Source organism: Garra rufa, chromosome 15 (genome assembly GCF_049309525.1).
Source record: "Garra rufa chromosome 15, GarRuf1.0, whole genome shotgun sequence".
Taxonomy (NCBI): domain Eukaryota; kingdom Metazoa; phylum Chordata; class Actinopteri; order Cypriniformes; family Cyprinidae; genus Garra; species Garra rufa.
In genome coordinates this window covers 14,718,511-14,739,051 of record NC_133375.1, presented here as the reverse complement: position 1 = coordinate 14,739,051, position 20,541 = coordinate 14,718,511, and the positions used below count along the sequence as shown (strand labels likewise).

The 20,541-nt window shown below is 44.1% G+C and overlaps 2 protein-coding genes across 2 annotated transcripts; one reads left to right on the top strand and one right to left on the bottom strand.

Annotated features, from left to right (window-relative positions):
• Positions 1 to 135: 135 nt before the first annotated feature.
• LOC141286538 (H-2 class II histocompatibility antigen, A-U alpha chain) lies at positions 136 to 1,260 on the bottom strand. The gene is made up of 4 exons (XM_073818590.1): positions 1,194 to 1,260; positions 787 to 1,044; positions 340 to 621; positions 136 to 257 (listed from the first exon to the last, which is right to left on the bottom strand). Exons 1-4 carry the CDS (start codon positions 1,258 to 1,260, stop codon positions 136 to 138), a joined length of 729 nt encoding a protein of 242 aa, XP_073674691.1.
• Positions 1,261 to 13,319: 12,059 nt separating this feature from the next.
• Positions 13,320 to 14,789, top strand: LOC141287616 (rano class II histocompatibility antigen, A beta chain-like). The gene is made up of 5 exons (XM_073819772.1): positions 13,320 to 13,368; positions 13,710 to 13,976; positions 14,117 to 14,389; positions 14,497 to 14,610; positions 14,725 to 14,789. The coding sequence occupies exons 1-5, from the start codon at positions 13,320 to 13,322 to the stop codon at positions 14,787 to 14,789; spliced, it is 768 nt and encodes a 255-aa protein (XP_073675873.1).
• Positions 14,790 to 20,541: the final 5,752 nt, after the last annotated feature.

The window sequence follows — 20,541 nt, the reverse complement described above, 5'->3', positions numbered from 1 at the left end:
CCTGCCTCTTTATTCCCTGTTGTAGTGTGTGTGTGTTTATGATCCACCATTGGTTTTGCAAAACAAATTGACATGCGATCTGTACATGACGACAAAACTAACAACAAATATTGCATTGTTAGTGTGTCAGTAAGATTATATCCATTTTTTTTCTTTGGCAATGAAAAAGACTCCAGTGGCGAGACCCAGTAGCCCAAAAGCCAGGCCAACTCCACAAAACACTGATGGACCAATGCTGGGCTCATTTTTCTGCACATCTGCACACACAGACACAATATTTATCAAATTCATCATGTGTTTTTAAAGGGGATTAAATGTGGATAATAAATACAAACCCACCCCATGTTCTGGTTTGAGGTTGCTGAAGGGCTTTGTGCTCCACAGAACAGCTGTAAACGTCTCCTTCTTCTGGAATGAAGCTCAGTCGAGAAAATGCATTGAGTGTCCCGTCTTTGTTGGGGTAGTATCTGCTGAGAGTTGATAAGTCTGTCACATTCACATTGTTCTTGGTCCACGAGACTCTGACAGGTGGAGGGAAGAATCCAGAAATCAGACATATCAGGGTGTTTCTGACATTTAATTTCACATCGTTCCTGGGGTAAAGTGAAGCCCAAGGGGGTTCTGAAAGACATTTACATTTTATCAATGCATTTAAAGTTTTAAAATAACCACATGAAAACATCATCCTCTGTATTTTGCTGTATTTTGTATTTTGTATTTTAGATTTTTCTAATTACATTTGAATTTTTAAATGTTTAAATTTATGGCAATGTTTAAATGCCTTACCAAGAGGTTCGGATACATTAAAGGAGAGTGTCCTGAAATATGTATCTTTGCACAAAGGCGTGAATCCAGCGGAAGGGTCTTCATCGGTGGAAAATACCAACACAACAGACTCAGGAACAAACAGAAAAACACTAGGTTGTATCACAATTTTCTTCTCTTCTAGGTCAAAGTATGCAGCCACTTCATCTTCATAAGTGAAGAGCATTTCATTACTACCAGCTGATCCAGTGCATGATTCAATCATGCCAAATTCATGATAGATTTCAGAATTTAGAAGATCTGTTACAAATAATTTAAAAAAGATTAGAAGATTTAAAAAAAAGTCATAAAAGGTTACATTTTAAAACACTAATTAAAACATTTATTCAAAACTAGCAGAAAAGGTTTGTCACAAAGGTTTGTATACTCACTTTGCCCCTCAGTATATAGGAAAAAGGAAATGAAAAATATTATTCCGCAAAATGTTTCAAACATGTTTTTTCTCACAGACGGATGGATCCTATGACATACATTACGTATAATTCAGTGTGGTGCTGTGGTCAGCCATGAACTAGATATTCTAGTTTGATATGATTCTAGCAGATTGTGACAAGCCTACACACAATATCCTGTACGTGAAAGCTGTCACCGGGGCGGTGCCTTTTCAAAAGGTACACTTTTGTACCTTTTAGGTACTAATATGTACATAGGTACCAATATGGACTATTTACAAAGGTACTGCCCCAGTGACAGCTTTTAAACCTTTTTTACTGAGAGTGTACTGTAGGGACTTTTTTTAAGAGTGCATCTGAAATGGCACATTAGGGTTCTGTTTGTTTGGTTGGCTGGTTGTTGTTTTTAATCACAATGTATTTTAATATCTTTTTCTATCATAATTGAGACTGATATTTCAAAATTTAACAACTTAACCTCTAGAGGTCACTGTCACCTTAATTTTGAGCGTGTGTTATTATGACTCAGTCTTGGGTTTGTGTCTATACAACAGTAGAACTGGATTGAAGGCTGTAGTTACACATATAGGTCTGCAACTGAAGTAAACTATCTATTAGCATTCCTGTTTATTTAACTTACAGTTGCTGAACTGGAGCAGAGCTTCTTGCTAGTACTTCAACTTTTTACAACTTTTAAACTGTATTTGAATGGTTGCTACTTCACTAAACTGCCCTCCAAAAGCAAAACACAGTATCTACACATTTGGTCAAAATTGAGTTAAGGCTTAAAATGGACTTTGTGACAACTGTTTTGTCTTGTGGCAAAGTCTCCTGGTTCAATTTTGTCACGTTTCAGAGAAACGAGAGTGTCAACATGTTTGACTAGCTGGAGTAAAAACTTTAAAGGCATTTTTCTCAGTTTCATTGTTGGCGTAGTTACTGCACTTTGCCTTTGGAGGGCAGTAAAGATCTCTGCAGATTGACGATAACCGCTTGTCTTTACGTGCTTATGTATTATGATTTCCTTATAAAAATGTTAAGCCCTACATTCGAACCTGTCCCTTACAATCAAATATGAGGATAACCGGTATCAGTAACAGGTTAAGGGAGAGTGGGGTGATTTGTGCCAGGGGGGGAAGTAATTCCACCCCATGTTTCTAGAAAACCATAGAAGAAATTGGTCATGTGACCACATACTTTTGAAGAGCCATCCAATTTACCTATCCCCCCAAAAAGAGACACATGGCATGAGAGATAAGCACATTTTAGCTCAAAAAACAGTTTTTTGCCTTGCAAAGTAACATTTATGTGATACGGTTTTTTGTTTGTTGCATCTGAACAAATATAAACAAGTTCGAAAATATTTCACACATGTTTTAGTGCTTTAGTAGGCTACACAGTAAGTCTATACAGTTAGCATAATGTTAGCTCTAAACTGCTGGTTCATGCTAGTCTTTCAAAATTGTCAGGCTGGGGTGATTTGTGCCAAAGGGACGGGGTTAAGTTTAGCCACAGCCATATCACCCTGCAGCCCAAGATCGGTTGCTCATTGAAGCTAAGCAGGGCTGAGCCTGGTCAGTACCTGGATGGGAGACCTCCTGGGAAAACTAGGTTGCTGTTGGAAGAGGTGTTAGTGAGGCCAGCAGGGGGTGCTCACCCTGTGGTCTATGTGGGTCCTAATGCCCCAGTATAGTGATGGGGACACTATACTGTAAAAAGCACCGTCCTTCGGATGAGACGTTAAACCGAGGTCCTGACTCTCTGTGGTCACAAAAAATCCCATGGCACTTCTCGTAAAGAGTAGGGGTGTAACCCCGGTGTCCTGGCCAAATTCCCTCCACTGGCCCTAGTCAATCATGGCCTCCTAATAATCCCCTTCCATTAAAATTGGCTATATTACTCTCTCCTCTCCACCTGTAGCTGGTGTGTGGTGAGCGCACCGGCGCCGTTGTACTGTGGCTGCCGACGCATCATCCAAGTGGATGCTGCACACTGGTGGTGGTTGAGGAGAGATCCCCCATATGATTGTAAAGCGCTTTGGGTGTACGGAAATACACATGAAAGCGCTATACAAATGCATCATTCATTCAAATGCATCATTCATTAAGTTGTGCCGGTGGGATGTTAAGTAGTAGTCTGTATCTAGACCAGAGGGGTGTTCCATAAAACAAATTTGCCAAATAAGCCAGGCTTATTTTAGTTAGTCTGACTTATTGTCACTTGATTTGGCTCAAAATAAGTCAGACTAACTGAAATAAGCCTGACTTATTTGGTAAACCTGTTTTATGGAACACCCCCCAGGGATGCCCAACCCTGTTCCTGGAGATCTACCTACCTGCAGACTTTAGTTCCAGTCCTGCTCCAACACAGCTGTCTGTAATTATCACATGCTACCTTAGAGGTTAATTAGCTGGTTCAGGGGTGTTTGATTAGGTTTGGAGCTGAACTTTGTAGGATGGTAGATCTCCAGGAACAGGGTTGGGCAGCCCTGATCTAGACCCACATACCCACAGGGGATAATCTGTGTGAGAAGATGAGCGTGCCTCATCAGTGTTTGATTTACCTGAGGTTTTTTAGTTTAGCTAACACAAAACATTTTAAGTTTTGAGTTTGCACTGTTGGTAAAGAGAAGTTTTATTCAGTTTTTTAAGTGGCCTAGGTCACAATGGGATGTTCAGAAAAGTCACTTTATTCTTATATGTTACGTAATTGACAGACAGCGTTTTGTTGACAGAGAGCATTCTAATGATTCGCAAATATCATATATTGTATATTTGAGTTTTTTTGTGTTTTCCAAAAAGAAAGAAAATATGACATGCCAATAGTTTAATAGGGTAACGATATCCAAATAAACCTTAAATTAGTAATTTTGTATTGAATTTCTCTTGATCTTATATTGCATTACAGTTCATGACATTAAAATGTTCTTTTTTACTTTAATAATCACTGGCACAATTTACCCCGATATATCCTCCCCAAAGGCACAACTTACCCCGCACCGGGGGCAAGTTGTGCCACTAGACCACTTTTTTTCCGAAAGCTATAATTCTGAATCAGTTTATTTCAGATCCAAAGTTATTGTTCCCAGAGATGCACCACATCCTGAAATATATGTACGTACTTAAATTGGAGGGATTATTGTCATGGCTTCACTATAAAGTCACTTTGAGTAAAAACTGATACATTCACAAAAAATCAATACATTCACACCAAAGGAAAATAACATCACATAAAGAGCATTAATCAATAAACTTTTATAGCAATCATTTGCAAAGCAGAGACAATGATCAACTATGCTGAAAAATGAGCAGTGATATCATATTTTTTTCTTATACGATCTAGATTATGCATTGAAACAGTTGGAAAAACTTTTTCTTTTGACATATTTTGCAATGCAAATTTGCACGTCATCATTGCAACACTAACAACAGTGGCACTGTTACCATCTCAGTATAGTATATCAATTTTTTCTCTTTGCCAATAAAAACTGGTCCAGTGGCCAAGCAGCAGCCCAAGAGCCAGACCAGCTCCACAGAATTCTGATGGATCAGTGCTGGGCACCTTTATCTCCACATCTGCACACACACACACACACACACACACACACACACACACACACACACACACACACACACACACACACACACACACACACACACACACACACACACACACACACACACACACACACCAGTATTTCCTAACCATTGGCATAATTGTTTTATACTGTACAAACTGTATTTTATATCCCCTTACCCTAACCCTACCCCTCACACAACACTTTCTGCATTTTTAGATTTACACAGGTTTTTCCTCATTGGGACCTAAAAATGTCCCCACAAGGTCAAAATTTAATGTTATTACTATATATTTGGGGACATTTGGTGAATACCAGTACACACATACACACAGTGTTGCACACATTGAAATCCGTTATGTGTTTTTTAAATGAATTAGATGTAAATATTACAGTTTTTCTCAATTGCTATGGAATTTTTTTTAAAACAGTCTTTCTCTAAACTGTAAGCTTAATTGTCACAACTGTTTGCATGAATTCATGTTTCAAACCCTATTGTGTCAGTGACTTATAGGAAATATTTATTTTATTCAAACTTAAAAGAGAAGTTCAATTCTAGAACAAAAATTTACAGATAATTTACTCAACCCCCATCCAAGAAATTCATGTCTTTCTTCAGTTGTAAGGAAATTATGTTTTTTGTTTTTTGTTTTTTTGAGAAAAACATTTCAGGATTTCTCTCCATATAGTGGACCATAATGGTGCCCTCGATTTTGAACTTCTAAATTGCAGTTTAAATGCAGCTTCAAATGACCCCAGCCGAGAAAAAAAGGTCTTATCTAGCAAAGCGATTGGTTATTTTCTAAAAAAATTACAATTTATATACTTTTTAACCCTTAACTCTGTGTAGTCCGATTCAAGACAGTTAGGGTATGTCAAAAAAATCTCCAAAATCTTCAAAATCATCTTACATTGCTGCTGAAGTACTGACCTAGTGTTTAGAAAGTGAAAATGCAAAGAAGATCAAACGCCCTTTACAAAAAAAAAAAAAAACGATTTTGAAGTTGAGAAGAAAATGAGATGGGAGTTTTTCAACCTACTCTAGCTGTCATGAACCGGAATACACAGGGTTGAAGCAAAGCTAGACAAGATGAGCATTTAAGGTTAAGAAGTATATAAATTGACTTTTTTTTTTTTTGGAAAATAACAGATTGTTTTGCTAGATAAGCGTAGTTTCCATCGTCTGGGATCATTTAAAGCCCTTTGAAGCTGCATTTAAACTGCATTTTGGAAGTTCAAACTCAGGGGCACCACAGAAGTCCACTATATGGAAAAACAATTTCTTTACGACACAAGAAAGAAAGACATGAACATTTTGGATAAAAAGGGGGTGAGTAAATTATCTGTAAATTTTTGTTCTGGAAGTGAACTTCTCCTTTAAATGCAGTTTCATGTCATATTTGTTATATGCATGTATTCTACTTTTTTCAGACTGCTTTCTATACTATACAAGTATAACAGCTTTGTCTTTGTATCACACTGAGCATTTTGGACACTGATTTCAGCAGTAAAGATTTGGTGAAAATAGTATGAGAAGTCATTACTGTACACTAAAAGAAAAAAATCACCATTGCTTATTTATTTTTACACACTCCATTGTCTTCCCCTAACACCAGCATGCATTCTTACAGTCTGTCATGATCGGGGCTGTGGGTCTTCCCTCAGCCTCTCGAGGTCGCTGTTCCCCTTGCACTGCACTCCCCTGATTGTTCACGTCTGTCTTGTCATTAGCACTGATTTCACTCACAGCTGTTCACTATCTGGTCTATAAGAACTCTCACTTCTCACTCCTGCTTCAGGTCTGCATTGTCTTATGTCTACTGTCTGTTTGCTCTGTGTTCCTGTTTATCCTGGCCTTAGACCTTGTTCTCTGTTTGGTTCATTTGAGTTTATTTTGTGTTCTGCCGTGTTGGCTTTTTGTTTTGTTTGTTTAGTTTGTTATTATTTTATTAAACTATCTCTTCCCTGCATTTGGACCCAGACCTCCTTTCTCACACGTGACAGAATGCAGACCTCTCAGATGGGTCCAGCGGGGAGCAATTTTTTTTCTGAGGAGGCGGAGGCGGCGTCGGCCGCTCGCTTTGAGACCATCTACGCCTGTTTGGCGGTGATGGATGCCCTTAATGCTGAGGCGGCGCGGAAGCGCCCCTACTATAGGGCGAGGGCGGAGGCGTTTTTTCGACAGAGGGCGTCCGCTCAATCTGTTCCTGATGTGGCGGCGACCACTTGTGATGTTCCTGACGCGGCCGTGACCGTTATCTCCGTTCCTGACGCGGCGGTGGCCGCTATCTCCGTGCCTGACGTGGCGGTGTCCGCTATCTCCGTGCCTGACGCGGCGGTGTCCGCTATCTCTATTCCTGACGCAGAGGCGGCTGCGCTCTCTATTCCTGATGCGGAGGCGGCTGTGCTTGCTGTTCCTGACGCGGAGGCGGCTGCGCTCTCTGTTCCTGACGCGGAGGCGGCCTCTATCTCTGTTCCTGACGCGGAGGCGGCCGCCATCTCTGTTCCTGACGCGGAGGCGGCCTCTATCTCTGTTCCTGACGCAGAGGCGGCTGCACTCTCTATTCCTGACGCGGAGGCGGCTGTGCTTGCTGTTCCTGACGCGGAGGCGGCCTCTATCTCTGTTCCTGACGCAGAGGCGGCTGCACTCTCTATTCCTGACGCGGAGGCGGCTGTGCTTGCTGTTCCTGACGCGGAGGCGGCTGCGCTCTCTGTTCCTGACGCGGAGGCGGCCTCTATCTCTGTTCCTGACGCGGAGGCGGCCTCTATCTCTGTTCCTGACGCGGAGGCGGCCTCTATCTCTGTTCCTGACGCGGAGGCGGCCGCCATCTCTGTTCCTGACGCGGAGGCGGCCGCCATCTCTGTTCCTGACGCGGAGGCGGCCTCTATCTCTGTTCCTGATGCGGAGGCGGCCTCTATCTCTGTTCCTGACGCGGAGGCGGCCGCCATCTCTGTTCCTGACGCGGAGGCGGCCTCTATCTCTTTTCCTGACGCGGAGGCGGCCTCTATCTCTGTTCCTGACGCGGAGGCGGCCTCCATCTCTGTTCCTGACGCGGAGGCGGCCTCTATCTCTGTTCCTGACGCGGAGGCGGCCGCCATCTCTGTTCCTGACGCGGAGGCGGCCTCTATCTCTGTTCCTGACGCGGAGGTGGCCTCTATCTCTGTTCTTGACGCGGAGGCGGCCGCCATCTCTGTTCCTGACGCGGAGGCGGCCTCTATCTCTGTTCCTGACGCGGAGGCGGCCGCCATCTCTGTTCCTGACGCGGAGGCGGCCTCTATCTCTGTTCCTGACGCGGAGGCGGCCGCCATCTCTGTTCCTGACGCGGAGGCGGCCGCCATCTCTGTTCCTGACGCGGAGGCGGCCGCGAGCTCTGTTCCTGACGCGGAGGCGGCCTCTATCTCTGTTCCTGACGCGAAGGCGGCCGCCATCTCTGTTCCTGACGCGGAGGCGGCCTCTATCTCGGTTCCTGACGCGGAGGCGGCCTCTATCTCTGTTCCTGACGCGGAGGCGGCCGCCATCTCTGTTCCTGACGCGGAGGCGGCCGCCATCTCTGTTCCTGACGCGGAGGCGGCCTCCATCTCTGTTCCTGACGCGGAGGCGGCCTCCATCTCTGTTCCTGACGCGGAGGCGGCCTCTATCTCTGTTCCTGACGCGGAGGCGGCCGCCATCTCTGTTCCTGACGCGGAGGCGGCCTCTATCTCTGTTCCTGACGCGGAGGCGGCCGCCATCTCTGTTCCTGACGCGGAGGCGGCCTCTATCTCTGTTCCTGACGCGGAGGCGGCCTCTATCTCTGTTCCTGACGCGGAGGCGGCTGCGCTCTCTATTCCTGATGCGGAGGCGGCTGTGCTTGCTGTTCCTGACGCGGAGGCGGCTGCGCTCTCTGTTCCTGACGCGGAGGCGGCCTCTATCTCTGTTCCTGACGCAGAGGCGGCTGCGCTCTCTGTTCCTGACGCGGAGGCGGCCTCTATCTCTGTTCCTGACGCAGAGGCGGCTGCGCTCTCTATTCCTGATGCGGAGGCGGCTGTGCTTGCTGTTCCTGACGCGGAGGCGGCTGCGCTCTCTGTTCCTGACGCGGAGGCGGCCTCTATCTCTGTTCCTGACGCGGAGGCGGCCGCCATCTCTGTTCCTGACGCGGAGGCGGCCTCTATCTCTGTTCCTGACGCAGAGGCGGCTGCACTCTCTATTCCTGACGCGGAGGCGGCTGTGCTTGCTGTTCCTGACGCGGAGGCGGCTGCGCTCTCTGTTCCTGACGCGGAGGCGGCCTCTATCTCTGTTCCTGACGCGGAGGCGGCCTCTATCTCTGTTCCTGACGCGGAGGCGGCCTCTATCTCTGTTCCTGACGCGGAGGCGGCCGCCATCTCTGTTCCTGACGCGGAGGCGGCCGCCATCTCTGTTCCTGACGCGGAGGCGGCCTCTATCTCTGTTCCTGATGCGGAGGCGGCCTCTATCTCTGTTCCTGACGCGGAGGCGGCCGCCATCTCTGTTCCTGACGCGGAGGCGGCCTCTATCTCTGTTCCTGACACGGAGGTGGCCTCTATCTCTGTTCTTGACGCGGAGGCGGCCGCCATCTCTGTTCCTGACGCGGAGGCGGCCTCTATCTCTGTTCCTGACGCGGAGGCGGCCGCCATCTCTGTTCCTGACGCGGAGGCGGCCTCTATCTCTGTTCCTGACGCGGAGGCGGCCGCCATCTCTGTTCCTGACGCGGAGGCGGCCGCCATCTCTGTTCCTGACGCGGAGGCGGCCGCGAGCTCTGTTCCTGACGCGGAGGCGGCCTCTATCTCTGTTCCTGACGCGGAGGCGGCCGCGAGCTCTGTTCCTGACGCGGAGGCGGCCTCTATCTCTGTTCCTGACACGGAGGCGGCCTCTATCTCTGTTCCTGACGCGGAGGCGGCCGCCATCTCTGTTCCGGACGCGGAGGCGGCTGTGCTCGCTGTTCCTGACGCAGAGGCGGCTGTGCTCGCTGTTCCTGACGCAGAGGCGGCTGCGCTCGCTGTTCCTGACGCGGAGGCGGCTGCGCTCGCTGTTCCTAACGCGGAGGCGACCGCTGCTGTTATTCCTGACGCAGCCCTCACCGCGATCTCTGTTCCTGACGCAGAGGCGGCTGCGCTCTCTATTCCTGACGCGGAGGCGGCTGTGCTCGCTGTTCCTGACGCGGAGGCGGCCTCTATCTCTGTTCCTGACGCGGAGGCGGCCTCTATCTCTGTTCCTGACGCGGAGGCGGCCGCCATCTCTGTTCCTGACGCGGAGGCGGCCGCCATCTCTCTTCCTGACGCGGAGGCGGCCTCCATCTCTGTTCCTGACGCGGAGGCGGCCTCTATCTCTGTTCCTGACACGGAGGCGGCCTCTATCTCTGTTCCTGACGCGGAGGCGGCCTCTATCTCTGTTCCTGACGCGGAGGCGGCCGCCATCTCTGTTCCTGACGCGGAGGCGGCCGCCATCTCTGTTCCTGACGCGGAGGCGGCCGCCATCTCTGTTCCTGACGCGGAGGCGGCCGCGAGCTCTGTTCCTGACGCGGAGGCGGCCTCTATCTCTGTTCCTGACGCGGAGGCGGCCTCTATCTCTGTTCCTGACGCGGAGGCGGCCGCCATCTCTGTTCCGGACGCGGAGGCGGCTGTGCTCGCTGTTGCTGACGCAGAGGCGGCTGTGCTCGCTGTTCCTGACGCAGAGGCGGCTGTGCTCGCTGTTCCTGACGCGGAGGCGGCTGCGCTCGCTGTTCCTAACGCGGAGGCGACCGCTGTTGTTATTCCTGACGCAGCCCTCACCGCGATCTCTGTTCTCTGTTCGCAGAGGCGGCTGCGCTCTCTATTCCTGACGCGGAGGCGGCTGTGCTCGCTGTTCCTGACGCGGAGGCGGCCTCTATCTCTGTTCCTGACGCGGAGGCGGCCGCCATCTCTGTTCCTGACGCAGAGGCGGCCGCCATCTCTGTTCCTGACGCGGAGGCGGCCGCGAGCTCTGTTCCTGACGCGGAGGCGGCCTCTATCTCTGTTCCTGACGCGGAGGCGGCCGCCATCTCTGTTCCTGACGCAGAGGCGGCCGCCATCTCTGTTCCTGACGCGGAGGCGGCCGCGAGCTCTGTTCCTGACGCAGAGGCGGCCGCCATCTCTGTTCCTGACGCGGAGGCGGCCGCGAGCTCTGTTCCTGACGCGGAGGCGGCCTCCATCTCTGTTCCTGACGCGGAGGCGGCCGCGAGCTCTGTTCCTGACGCGGAGGCGGCCTCTATCTCTGTTCCTGACGCGGAGGCGGCCTCTATCTCTGTTCCTGACGCGGAGGCGGCCTCTATCTCTGTTCCTGACGCGGAGGCGGCCGCGAGCTCTGTTCCTGATTCGGAGGCGGCTGCGCTCACTGTTCCGGACGCGGAGGCGACTGTGCTCGCTGTTCCTGACGCAGAGGCGGCTGTGCTCGCTGTTCCTGACGCAGAGGCGGCTGTGCTCGCTGTTCCTAACGCGGAGGTGACCGCTGTTGTTATTCCTGACGCAGCCCTCACCGCGATCTCTGTTCCTGACGCAGAGGCGGCTGCGCTCTCTATTCCTGACGCGGAGGCGGCTGTGCTCGCTGTTCCTGACGCGGAGACTACCGCGATCTCTGTTCCTGACGCAGAGGCGGCTGCCCTCTCTATTCCTGATGCGGAAGCAACCGCCGTCTCTGTTCCTGACGCGGAAGCGACCACGCTCTCTGTTCCTGACGCGGAGACGATCGCGCTCTCTGTTCCTGACGCGGAGACGATCGCGCTCTCTGTTCCTGGCGCGGAGACGATCGCGCTCTCTGTTCCTGGCGCGGAGACGATCGCGCTCTCTGTTCCTGACACGGAGACGACCGCGCTCTCTGTTCCTGACACGGAGGCGACCGCGCTCTCTGTTCCTGACGCGGAGACGATCGCGCTCTCTGTTCCTGACGCAGAGGCGGCTGCACTCTCTATTCCTGACGCGGAAGCAACCGCCGTCTCTGTTCCTGACGCGGAAGCGACCACGCTCTCTGTTCCTGACGCGGAGATGATCGCGCTCTCTGTTCCTGACGCGGAGACGATCGCGCTCTCTGTTCCTGACGCGGAGACGATCGCGCTCTCTGTTCCTGACGCGGAGACGATCGCGCTCTCTGTTCCTGACGCGGAGACGACCGCGCTCTCTGTTCCTGACACGGAGGCGACTGCGCTCTCTGTTTCTGACGCGGCGGTGACCGCGCACGTTCCTCGGGTGGCGAGGCGGGTCCATGGGACTCCGCTGCACGGGCCTGGCCCGCCATCCCTCCCCCTGAGTTGCCTTCCTCCGTTCCTCCTCCCTCCAGACTTTGGGAACGTCTGGAAGCCGTTCCGTAGGGAGGGGGTACTGTCATGATCGGGGCTGTGGGTCTTCCCTCAGCCTCTCGAGGTCGCTGTTCCCCTTGCACTGCACTCCCCTGATTGTTCACGTCTGTCTTGTCATTAGCACTGATTTCACTCACAGCTGTTCACTATCTGGTCTATAAGAACTCTCACTTCTCACTCCTGCTTCAGGTCTGCATTGTCTTATGTCTACTGTCTGTTTGCTCTGTGTTCCTGTTTATCCTGGCCTTAGACCTTGTTCTCTGTTTGGTTCATTTGAGTTTATTTTGTGTTCTGCCGTGTTGGCTTTTTGTTTTGTTTGTTTAGTTTGTTATTATTTTATTAAACTATCTCTTCCCCGCATTTGGAACCAAACCTCCTTTCTCACACGTGACACAGTCTTTCTATTGCTTCACAGCAACCAACTCTGAGTTTTTGGTTTACATGTATCACATTTCTACAGATAAATATACTGTTCAAATATAAATCTATTCACACAGGACTGCTGTAGTAGTGACTATGCCGGACAAACTCCACACAGTATATATGATTCTTGGTTGATTGGCAAGATGATGTGAATCCTATTTTATTACAATGGGAAGTAGGGTTGCAAAGTGGTGGAAATCCTCTGGTAAAAGTTTCTGAAAAAGTACCAATTTTCCCAAACGTTTCTAAAAAAAAAATCCTAGAAAGTTTTCAAAAATTCTGGAAAGTTTCTAAAGATTACCTGCCTCTTTACAACTCTTAACGGCAAGCAGTCATTACATCCATTCCATGTCAGATAGCTATGGAAAATACATGCATGTCTGACCAATTTTGATAACTAAATCATTTAGCAAGTGATGGCTCACACAATTAAACAAAGTTTAGAAGCTGCGAAGAGTTTGACCGTTTCACTGAGAATCAACTCATCAGTTCTCTCATCAACAAGTCATGTTCATTTAGTTAATGTGCAAACTGTAGATAATTGTACATAACTGTACAAGTGTACATAATGATCATTAATAAGGTTTATTTTAAAACTTGAAACACATTAATTCCAAAGTGCAGAACATGTTTACTTTATCACACCTACATTATAATTCAGTTTGGTGCTGTGGTCAGTGAACTGGATATTCTAGTTTGATTCCGAGGAACAGACTCAGGGGTGTGTATTGTAGTGACATCATAAATGTGATTATCATAACCAGGTATGTAATGTGACTGTGGCCACACTGCAATGCAACAATGCAGTACAATCTTGTGGCAGTGTTTCTGTCTGCTGTATTTGAAACCGGTAAGATGTTTTTTGCCCTACAAAATATGTTTTGTGATCAGGTGATTTTTCTCAAAATGCAGCAATTTTGATTTAATAATTAGTCACTAATCATCTAGTGTTGACAACTAAACAAAAGTCAAACTGAATTGTGATGTAATTATTAAAACGTTTTCCTTAATACTGTAATATTCAAAAGACCTATATAGCAGATTTAACAAAGATTTACTGTCTCTTCCTCAAGTTCTTAAAACTTAAATACTTTTTTATATGAATATTAAAACATTGGGGATTAAATTCTGCTGCAGTTTGATTATTCGTATTAGCCAATCTTTGTATTTAATGCATTTTTTCTGTTTCAGTGCATGGACATTACGGATATGTCCAAATTCAGTGTCGAGTATCTGACTCTCAACAACACATTGAATTTATCTTCTCAGTCACCTACAACATGGTTGAATATCTGAGATACAACAGTACTGAGGACAAGGCTACTGGCTACACTGAATTTGGGAAGAAATTGGCAGAGGACTATAATAAAAACAAAATTTTACTTGCACAAGCAGAATTTGTGCTGGACAGTTGCAAAAAAATTGGACAGTACATTGTCCCTATTTCAGGGTTGACAGGTGAAAAACAATTCCTTATTAACTTTAAATACTTATTGATATTAAGGACAGAATATATGAATGTATTAGTTTCAAAACTTTGTATTTTGGTTTGATATAAAGAAGATATAAAGAAGGTCTAACTCTTTTCACGTTTACAGTACCACCAGATGTCATTATCCGGTTGCACAATGTGAATCAGAAAGCTGTACTGGTGTGCAGTGCTTATGACTTCTACCCCAAACCCATTAGACTGACGTGGATGAGAGATGATAAAGTGATGGCAGCTGATGTGACATCCATTGAGGAGCAGAATAATGGAGACTGGTTCTATCAGATCCATTCCCACCTGGAGTACTTTCCTAAACCTGGAGAGAAGATCTCCTGTGTGGTGGAGCACGCCAGCTCCCATAAACCCATGATCTATCACTGGGGTAAGAAGAGTTAGGCCTATAATGAAATTATGAGGTGAATGTAAGATCTTAAGATTCAGTATGTTGCCTCACTGGACACATTAAAGGAATTTTCTTTCATTTCACAGATCCTTCTCTACCTGAGTCTGAAAGGTCTAAGATCATTCTTGGGGCTGTGGGCCTGTCAATGGGGGTCTTTATGGCAGCTGGGGGCTTGATTTACTATAAAAGAAAACACACAGGTTGGTATTTACAGTACATAATGAAGACAGATTTGGTGAACTGATTGTGGGATTTAAAAAATCCCTTCTTTATAAGCTGAGATGTTAGAAATGTTGTTTTGCTGCTGTCTGCAGGCTTTTACAGACTTCCAGTTTGTTTACTTCCGATGCAAACCATGAACGAGACTGAACAGCAGTAGGCCGTAACATCTGGGACTGCACCATCTCTCCATATTACCCCTTGAGTGAACCATTGATTGAAGACTGTATGACACTGCAGTTGTGAGCACTCTATGGTCAGACTCAGAGCGATTTTTCAAAGGCTCTGGTCATAAAACTTCTACAATTCTAGGCCTATAAAGAAATTTTATTTACAATTAGATATAAATAGCCAAACGTGTTAATTAAATGCCCCCTGGGCAAGTAGCTAAGTAGCTACACCATTTATTTTACTCATGAATCTATTTTTATCAGCGTTTTGAGACTGATGTTCCACTAGAGGTCACTGTGTAAGCTGTCACCCATTATTTGACTGTTTCTTACCCATTATATTAATGTTCATACTTTTTTTTTTATTCCTTTCATATCCACCTTTTTCCTACCGTAAAGTTTTGGGTGTGTCTTACCATATTATGTTAATGTATTATCTTAATTATGAACACACTGGTTTGAAGTGGAAACAGTTTTACTTATTCTTCTCGTTACTTTCCTATAGCAGATAATGCACCAGCGGAGGCCTCACCTTCTGCGTTGAAGAAAAAGGTGGATAGTCTACCTGGATTCACCCTTACGAAAATTAACCATGTTTTATAAAACCAAAAAAACCATGGTTACTATAGTTAAACCATGGTAACCACATTTGCTGCACTAACCATAGTTTAACCACTGTATTTGTAGTAAAACTGTGGTTACAAAAGGTAATCAATACGCCAAAAAACATGGTTATACTAAACCTTTACTGTAATAAAACCATGGTTAATTTTCGTAAGGTAGCTAATTAGCTATTCAAACATAAAAAAAGAACCACGTTTGAGTAAAAACCAAAAAGACAGAAACAGTCAATTAGTATTAAGCAATGGACTTTAAATATATTACTTTTTTAAAGCACAATAAGTAAATAAAGTGTCATAAGAGTCCAACTACAACTCCACAGAAAACTGATGGACACAAACATTTGTGAAATTTATTATGTGTTTTAAAAAGGAATAAGATGTAAATATAATGAATACAAACCCGCCCCATGTTCTAGTATGAGGTTGTTGAAGGCCTTGTTCGTATTAACAGAAATATTTCATAATGTTTAAGGGTTACATTAAACAATAAAAATTAGAACATTACAGTGAAACCGTTTGTCGAAAAAAAAATTATTCAATAGGCCTAAATATAATCTACTAAGGACACTTTAATCTCTCCTTTTATTTTACTTACGAGTCTGTGGACTGCAGAGTTGGCAGGTTTTCACAACAAAACTCGCACAATTGCTGCTCAAAACTCGCACAATTGGCGTAGAGGCGTTATTGGCGTAGAGTTAAAGTAGCCGAATTCGACTTGGCAACACCGAATTAGTCAGTATTCATCAGTTTTGAGACCGACATTGCACAAGTTAACCACCAGAGGTCATTGTCACTTACATTTTGGCCGTGGCTTGCCCTTTACAACATTCATTGTTTTACATAGCACTGTCGAACTGGATTTAGGCCTGCTTGTTGGTCAAACACGGCTGCGTTTCCCAAAAGCATCAACCTAACCAGATTTAAGTACTGGTTTAAGTACTGCCACCAATGCACTTTACAGTCTACTGGTCTATACCTGGAGAAAGCTTTTGTTAGCAATTTTATCATTTTAGTATTTTTTTTCTTATCTAGTGCTCTGGATGGTTGCTGTTTCTTTCATTTTCATTTAGGATATTTACGTATGGATTATAACTGTTTGTATTAGCTGTTAGCTGTTTGTAGTTATAGTATAACTATTTAAGAGTCAGCTGTTAAGCTGTGTCTCTAACAAAGATGAAGCTGACTAGTAGCATAGTGATGTAGCCTACTTGTGATAGTAACAACAATAAAGTTTTTGTCCAATTATTTTATCTTGAAGACACCAGACTTTTTGCATACAGTCAACAGTGTGTCTTGTAGTAGTGTGTATCAAACCTGTGAATTATTGTGATGTTTTTATTAGCTGTTTGAACTTTCATTCTGACGGCACCCATTTACTGCAGAGGATCCGCTTGTGAGAAAGTGATGTAATGCTAAATTTCTCCAATTCTGTTCTGATGAAGAAACAAATTCATCTACATCTTGAATGAAGGTGAGTACATTTTTCATTTTTGGGTGAAGCTTTAAGATAATATACAGATGAATTTGTAACTATTGGTATTTTTAAAAATTATTGCCTCTTGTTCTCTTGTTTAATGTGTGTTTTATTATCAGGTCAGACAGGGAATCAGAAAAGGGAATGAGAAAGCTGATCTGGTCTGCAGTGCCTATGACTTCTACCCCAAAACCAATCAAAATGACGTGGATGAGAGATGATACAGAGGTGACAGCTGATGTGACGTCCACTGAGGAGCTGTCTAATGGAGACCGGTACCACTAGATCCACTCCCACCTGGAATACTTCCCCAAATCGGGAGAGAAGATCTCCTGCGTGGTGGAGCACGCCAGCTCCCACAAATTCATGATCTATGACTGGGGTAAGATCAGATATGATGAAATTAAAGCGATAAGAATAATTTACTATAAAAATGTATTTTCTTTTATTTTAGATTTATCTCTGGACTTTGACAGGAATAAACTCATTACTGGGGCCGCAGAGTTGGCTAATGCAGAATGGAGGTTTGGTCTGCTACAAAAAAGCGAACAGGTTAGTGTTATATACTGTGTTAAAGAAACATCATCCTTTTCTGTCAGTAACATAAACTGAGATGGAAATGTATGTGGCTGGTTTGGTTGTTTGCAATAGGCTTTTATAGACTTCTAGCCTGTTTCTAACTTCTGCAAGCACTGAACAGCACTGAAGAGCAGTATAATGCAAAATATTCTCACACACTGATCATAAGAGTTTCCGGGGGTCACCACAAGCTGGACATTGAGCTACAGACTGTGAGATCTCAGCATTAAGAGAATGAAAGAAAAAGTTTAAACTTTTAAAGACAAACCAATTCTTGTTTATAAATAAGCAATGACAGTCAACTACTGAATCACATCACAATGCAAAGGAACAGTGACATATCAGTCAGAGTTAACAGCTCATCTGGTTTGTTGTATTAAGTTAGTGTTTCTCAGCTTTGTCTGTGGCCTACCATTCATTTTTAAATATTTTTTGTAAAATATAGTTTTATACAATAAAAAAAAAATACAATAAAAACAGTACTATTGTCAAATAGTATTACAATTTACTCAAATAACTCTTTTCTATTTGAACAAGTTTTAAAATGTAATTTAGTCCTGTGATGCAAAGCAGATTTTTCAGCATCATTACTCGTCTTTAGTGTCACATGAATCTTCAGACATCATTTTAATATGCTGACTTACTGCTCAAAATACATTTCCTATTACTATCAATGTTGAAAATAGTTGTGCTGCTTAATATTTTGTGGAAAACATTATATGTTTTCTGCAAGACGAATAGAAAGTTCAAAAGAACTGCATTTATTTAAAATATAAATCTTTTGTAACAATATAAATGTCTTTTCTGACTCTTTCGATCAATTTAATGCATCCTTGCTGATTAAAAGTAAAAAAAATCTTACTGATCCCAAACTTTTGAGCGGTGGTGGAATATGATCAGGTTTCTAAAGAGCCATTCAAAGTATAAGTTAATATAAGGGTAGTACTTTTTATTTATTATGAATGAATGAAAGATGTTTTAGTTGTATTTCTATTAAAAGTCTAGTTGGTATAGGCCCGAATTACTTTTATCTGAATTGATTTCACAATGACTTAATAATTCAACTTCATAATGCTTCATATTGCAGTCTGTTAGAAGGATAATGTGGCTCATGTTTATTTGTTGAAAATCTACAAACAAATATAACTAAAAAGAGGAAGTAATAAAAAAAACACCCTTTAGCTTTTTAGATTTTCCGAAACAGCTGAGCATAATTTTAATCACAACTCATTTTTGATTATACCAGATCATTTAGTGAATCCAGAATACTGCACTGTACATTTTTGGCTCTTTGATCAGTACACTTTCAGAACAGGAATACTGATAACTAACATTTCCATTAACAGAGAAAAAAAGGAGTCGTTAATTATTGCTGTTCAAGAGTATAGGCTAGCCTGGAATCATCAGATTGTTTTGATGTTGAGTTTGATAGCAAAAGAATCTAGGCTAACTGAGGCTTCAAAAAATATATGACATATGCTTATCATAAGTTTGCCTTTCTTTCCTTCTGTCCATCAAAAGTTTTCTCCCATCGCCCTGGGACTGGTGGCGTTGGCCTTTGATTTTAATACTGAGAGCATAATTTATGTAAGATGTTTGAATAGCTTTTTGAGTGCGGCTAGATTAAAGAGCGTTCCATGTAATGGAACAAAAAAAGCATCTGCAGATTTTATTTAAATATATTTCAAACCTCCAATGACTTGGATAGAGTTGACAAAGGCAGAGAGAGAGGAGGAGTTTTGAAAAATGCTATTAATTCTTTGTATGTGTGTTTTCAATGCATGTTTGCTTTGTTTCTGTAACACTCATTGAACTCAATCTGTCCATCCGTTTCTTCGTCCTTAAATGATGTTACTTCTTTTAAACTAGAATGAAAGGACTATATTACATTTTTTTGTATTATATGTGTTGTATGTTATACTGCACATCATTACAACCAGTCATGTCTGTCTTTGTTTTGTGCGGCAGATCAGTTCAGTTTCAGTTTTTCTTCTTTCCTTGATTCATTGTTCCATAAACCAGATTGTTAGCAGTCAATATTTGTCAGCGAGTCTGCAGATTGCGCAACTTCTTTGTTATCCTCGTGCTGATGCAACAAGATGTGTTTGCTCTGTATACATACTGGGGTTTACAACATAGTGTGAAACACTAAATCTTTCTTCATATTTCTAAGTTTAATATTGGCAATCTGTCCTTTACAATTCAGCTTTGTGTTTGCTAAGTTGTGTTTTGCAATAGTAAAACAATGGTAAACATGTTAACAGCCAGTTATCCTCTGTATAAGGTGGATCTTCTTACTATTAATGGTGTAAAAATGCAGACCCCTACCCTGGAAATCCAGAGGTCTCGCGAGAGCACAATTTGAATTGTCTCTGCAAGACACGATTAATCTTAATAGATTAGGGTCTGGATTTTTCCAGGCTAGCAGACCCCTGTATTTGTGTAGAACTTCTGAAAGTAATGTACTTTAAAGGAATATATTGCATGTGAATTAAATGTAATTATTTCAGACACCTAAATAAAAATGCACTATAGTTACATGTATATTAAATGCAATTACAGTGCCTTGCAAAAGTATTCACACCCCTTAATTTTTTTCACGTTTTGTTGCAGCATTATGTTAAACTGCTTTAAATTAGTTTTTCCCCACATCAGTTTACACTCCATACACCATAATAATGACAAATCAAAAACCAGATTTGCAAATTTATTAAAAATAAGACACTGAAATAAGTACATTGCATAAGTATTCATACCCTTAACTTAGTACATAGTTGAAGCACCTTTACAGCCTCAAGTCTTTTTGGTATGATGTGACAAGCTTTGCACATCTGCATTTGGCAATTATCTGCCATTCTTTGCCTCACCTTTTCACCTCTCAAGCTCTGTCAGTTGGATGGGGGCTGGCAGACATTTTCTAGAGTCCTAGTTGTTCCAATCGTCTTCCATCATGGATAATGGAGGCTACATGCTTCTGTGAACCTTCAGTGCAGCAGATTTTTTTCTGAACTCTTCCCTAGATCATCGCCTTAACGCAAGTCTGTCACTGAGCTCTACAGGCAGTTA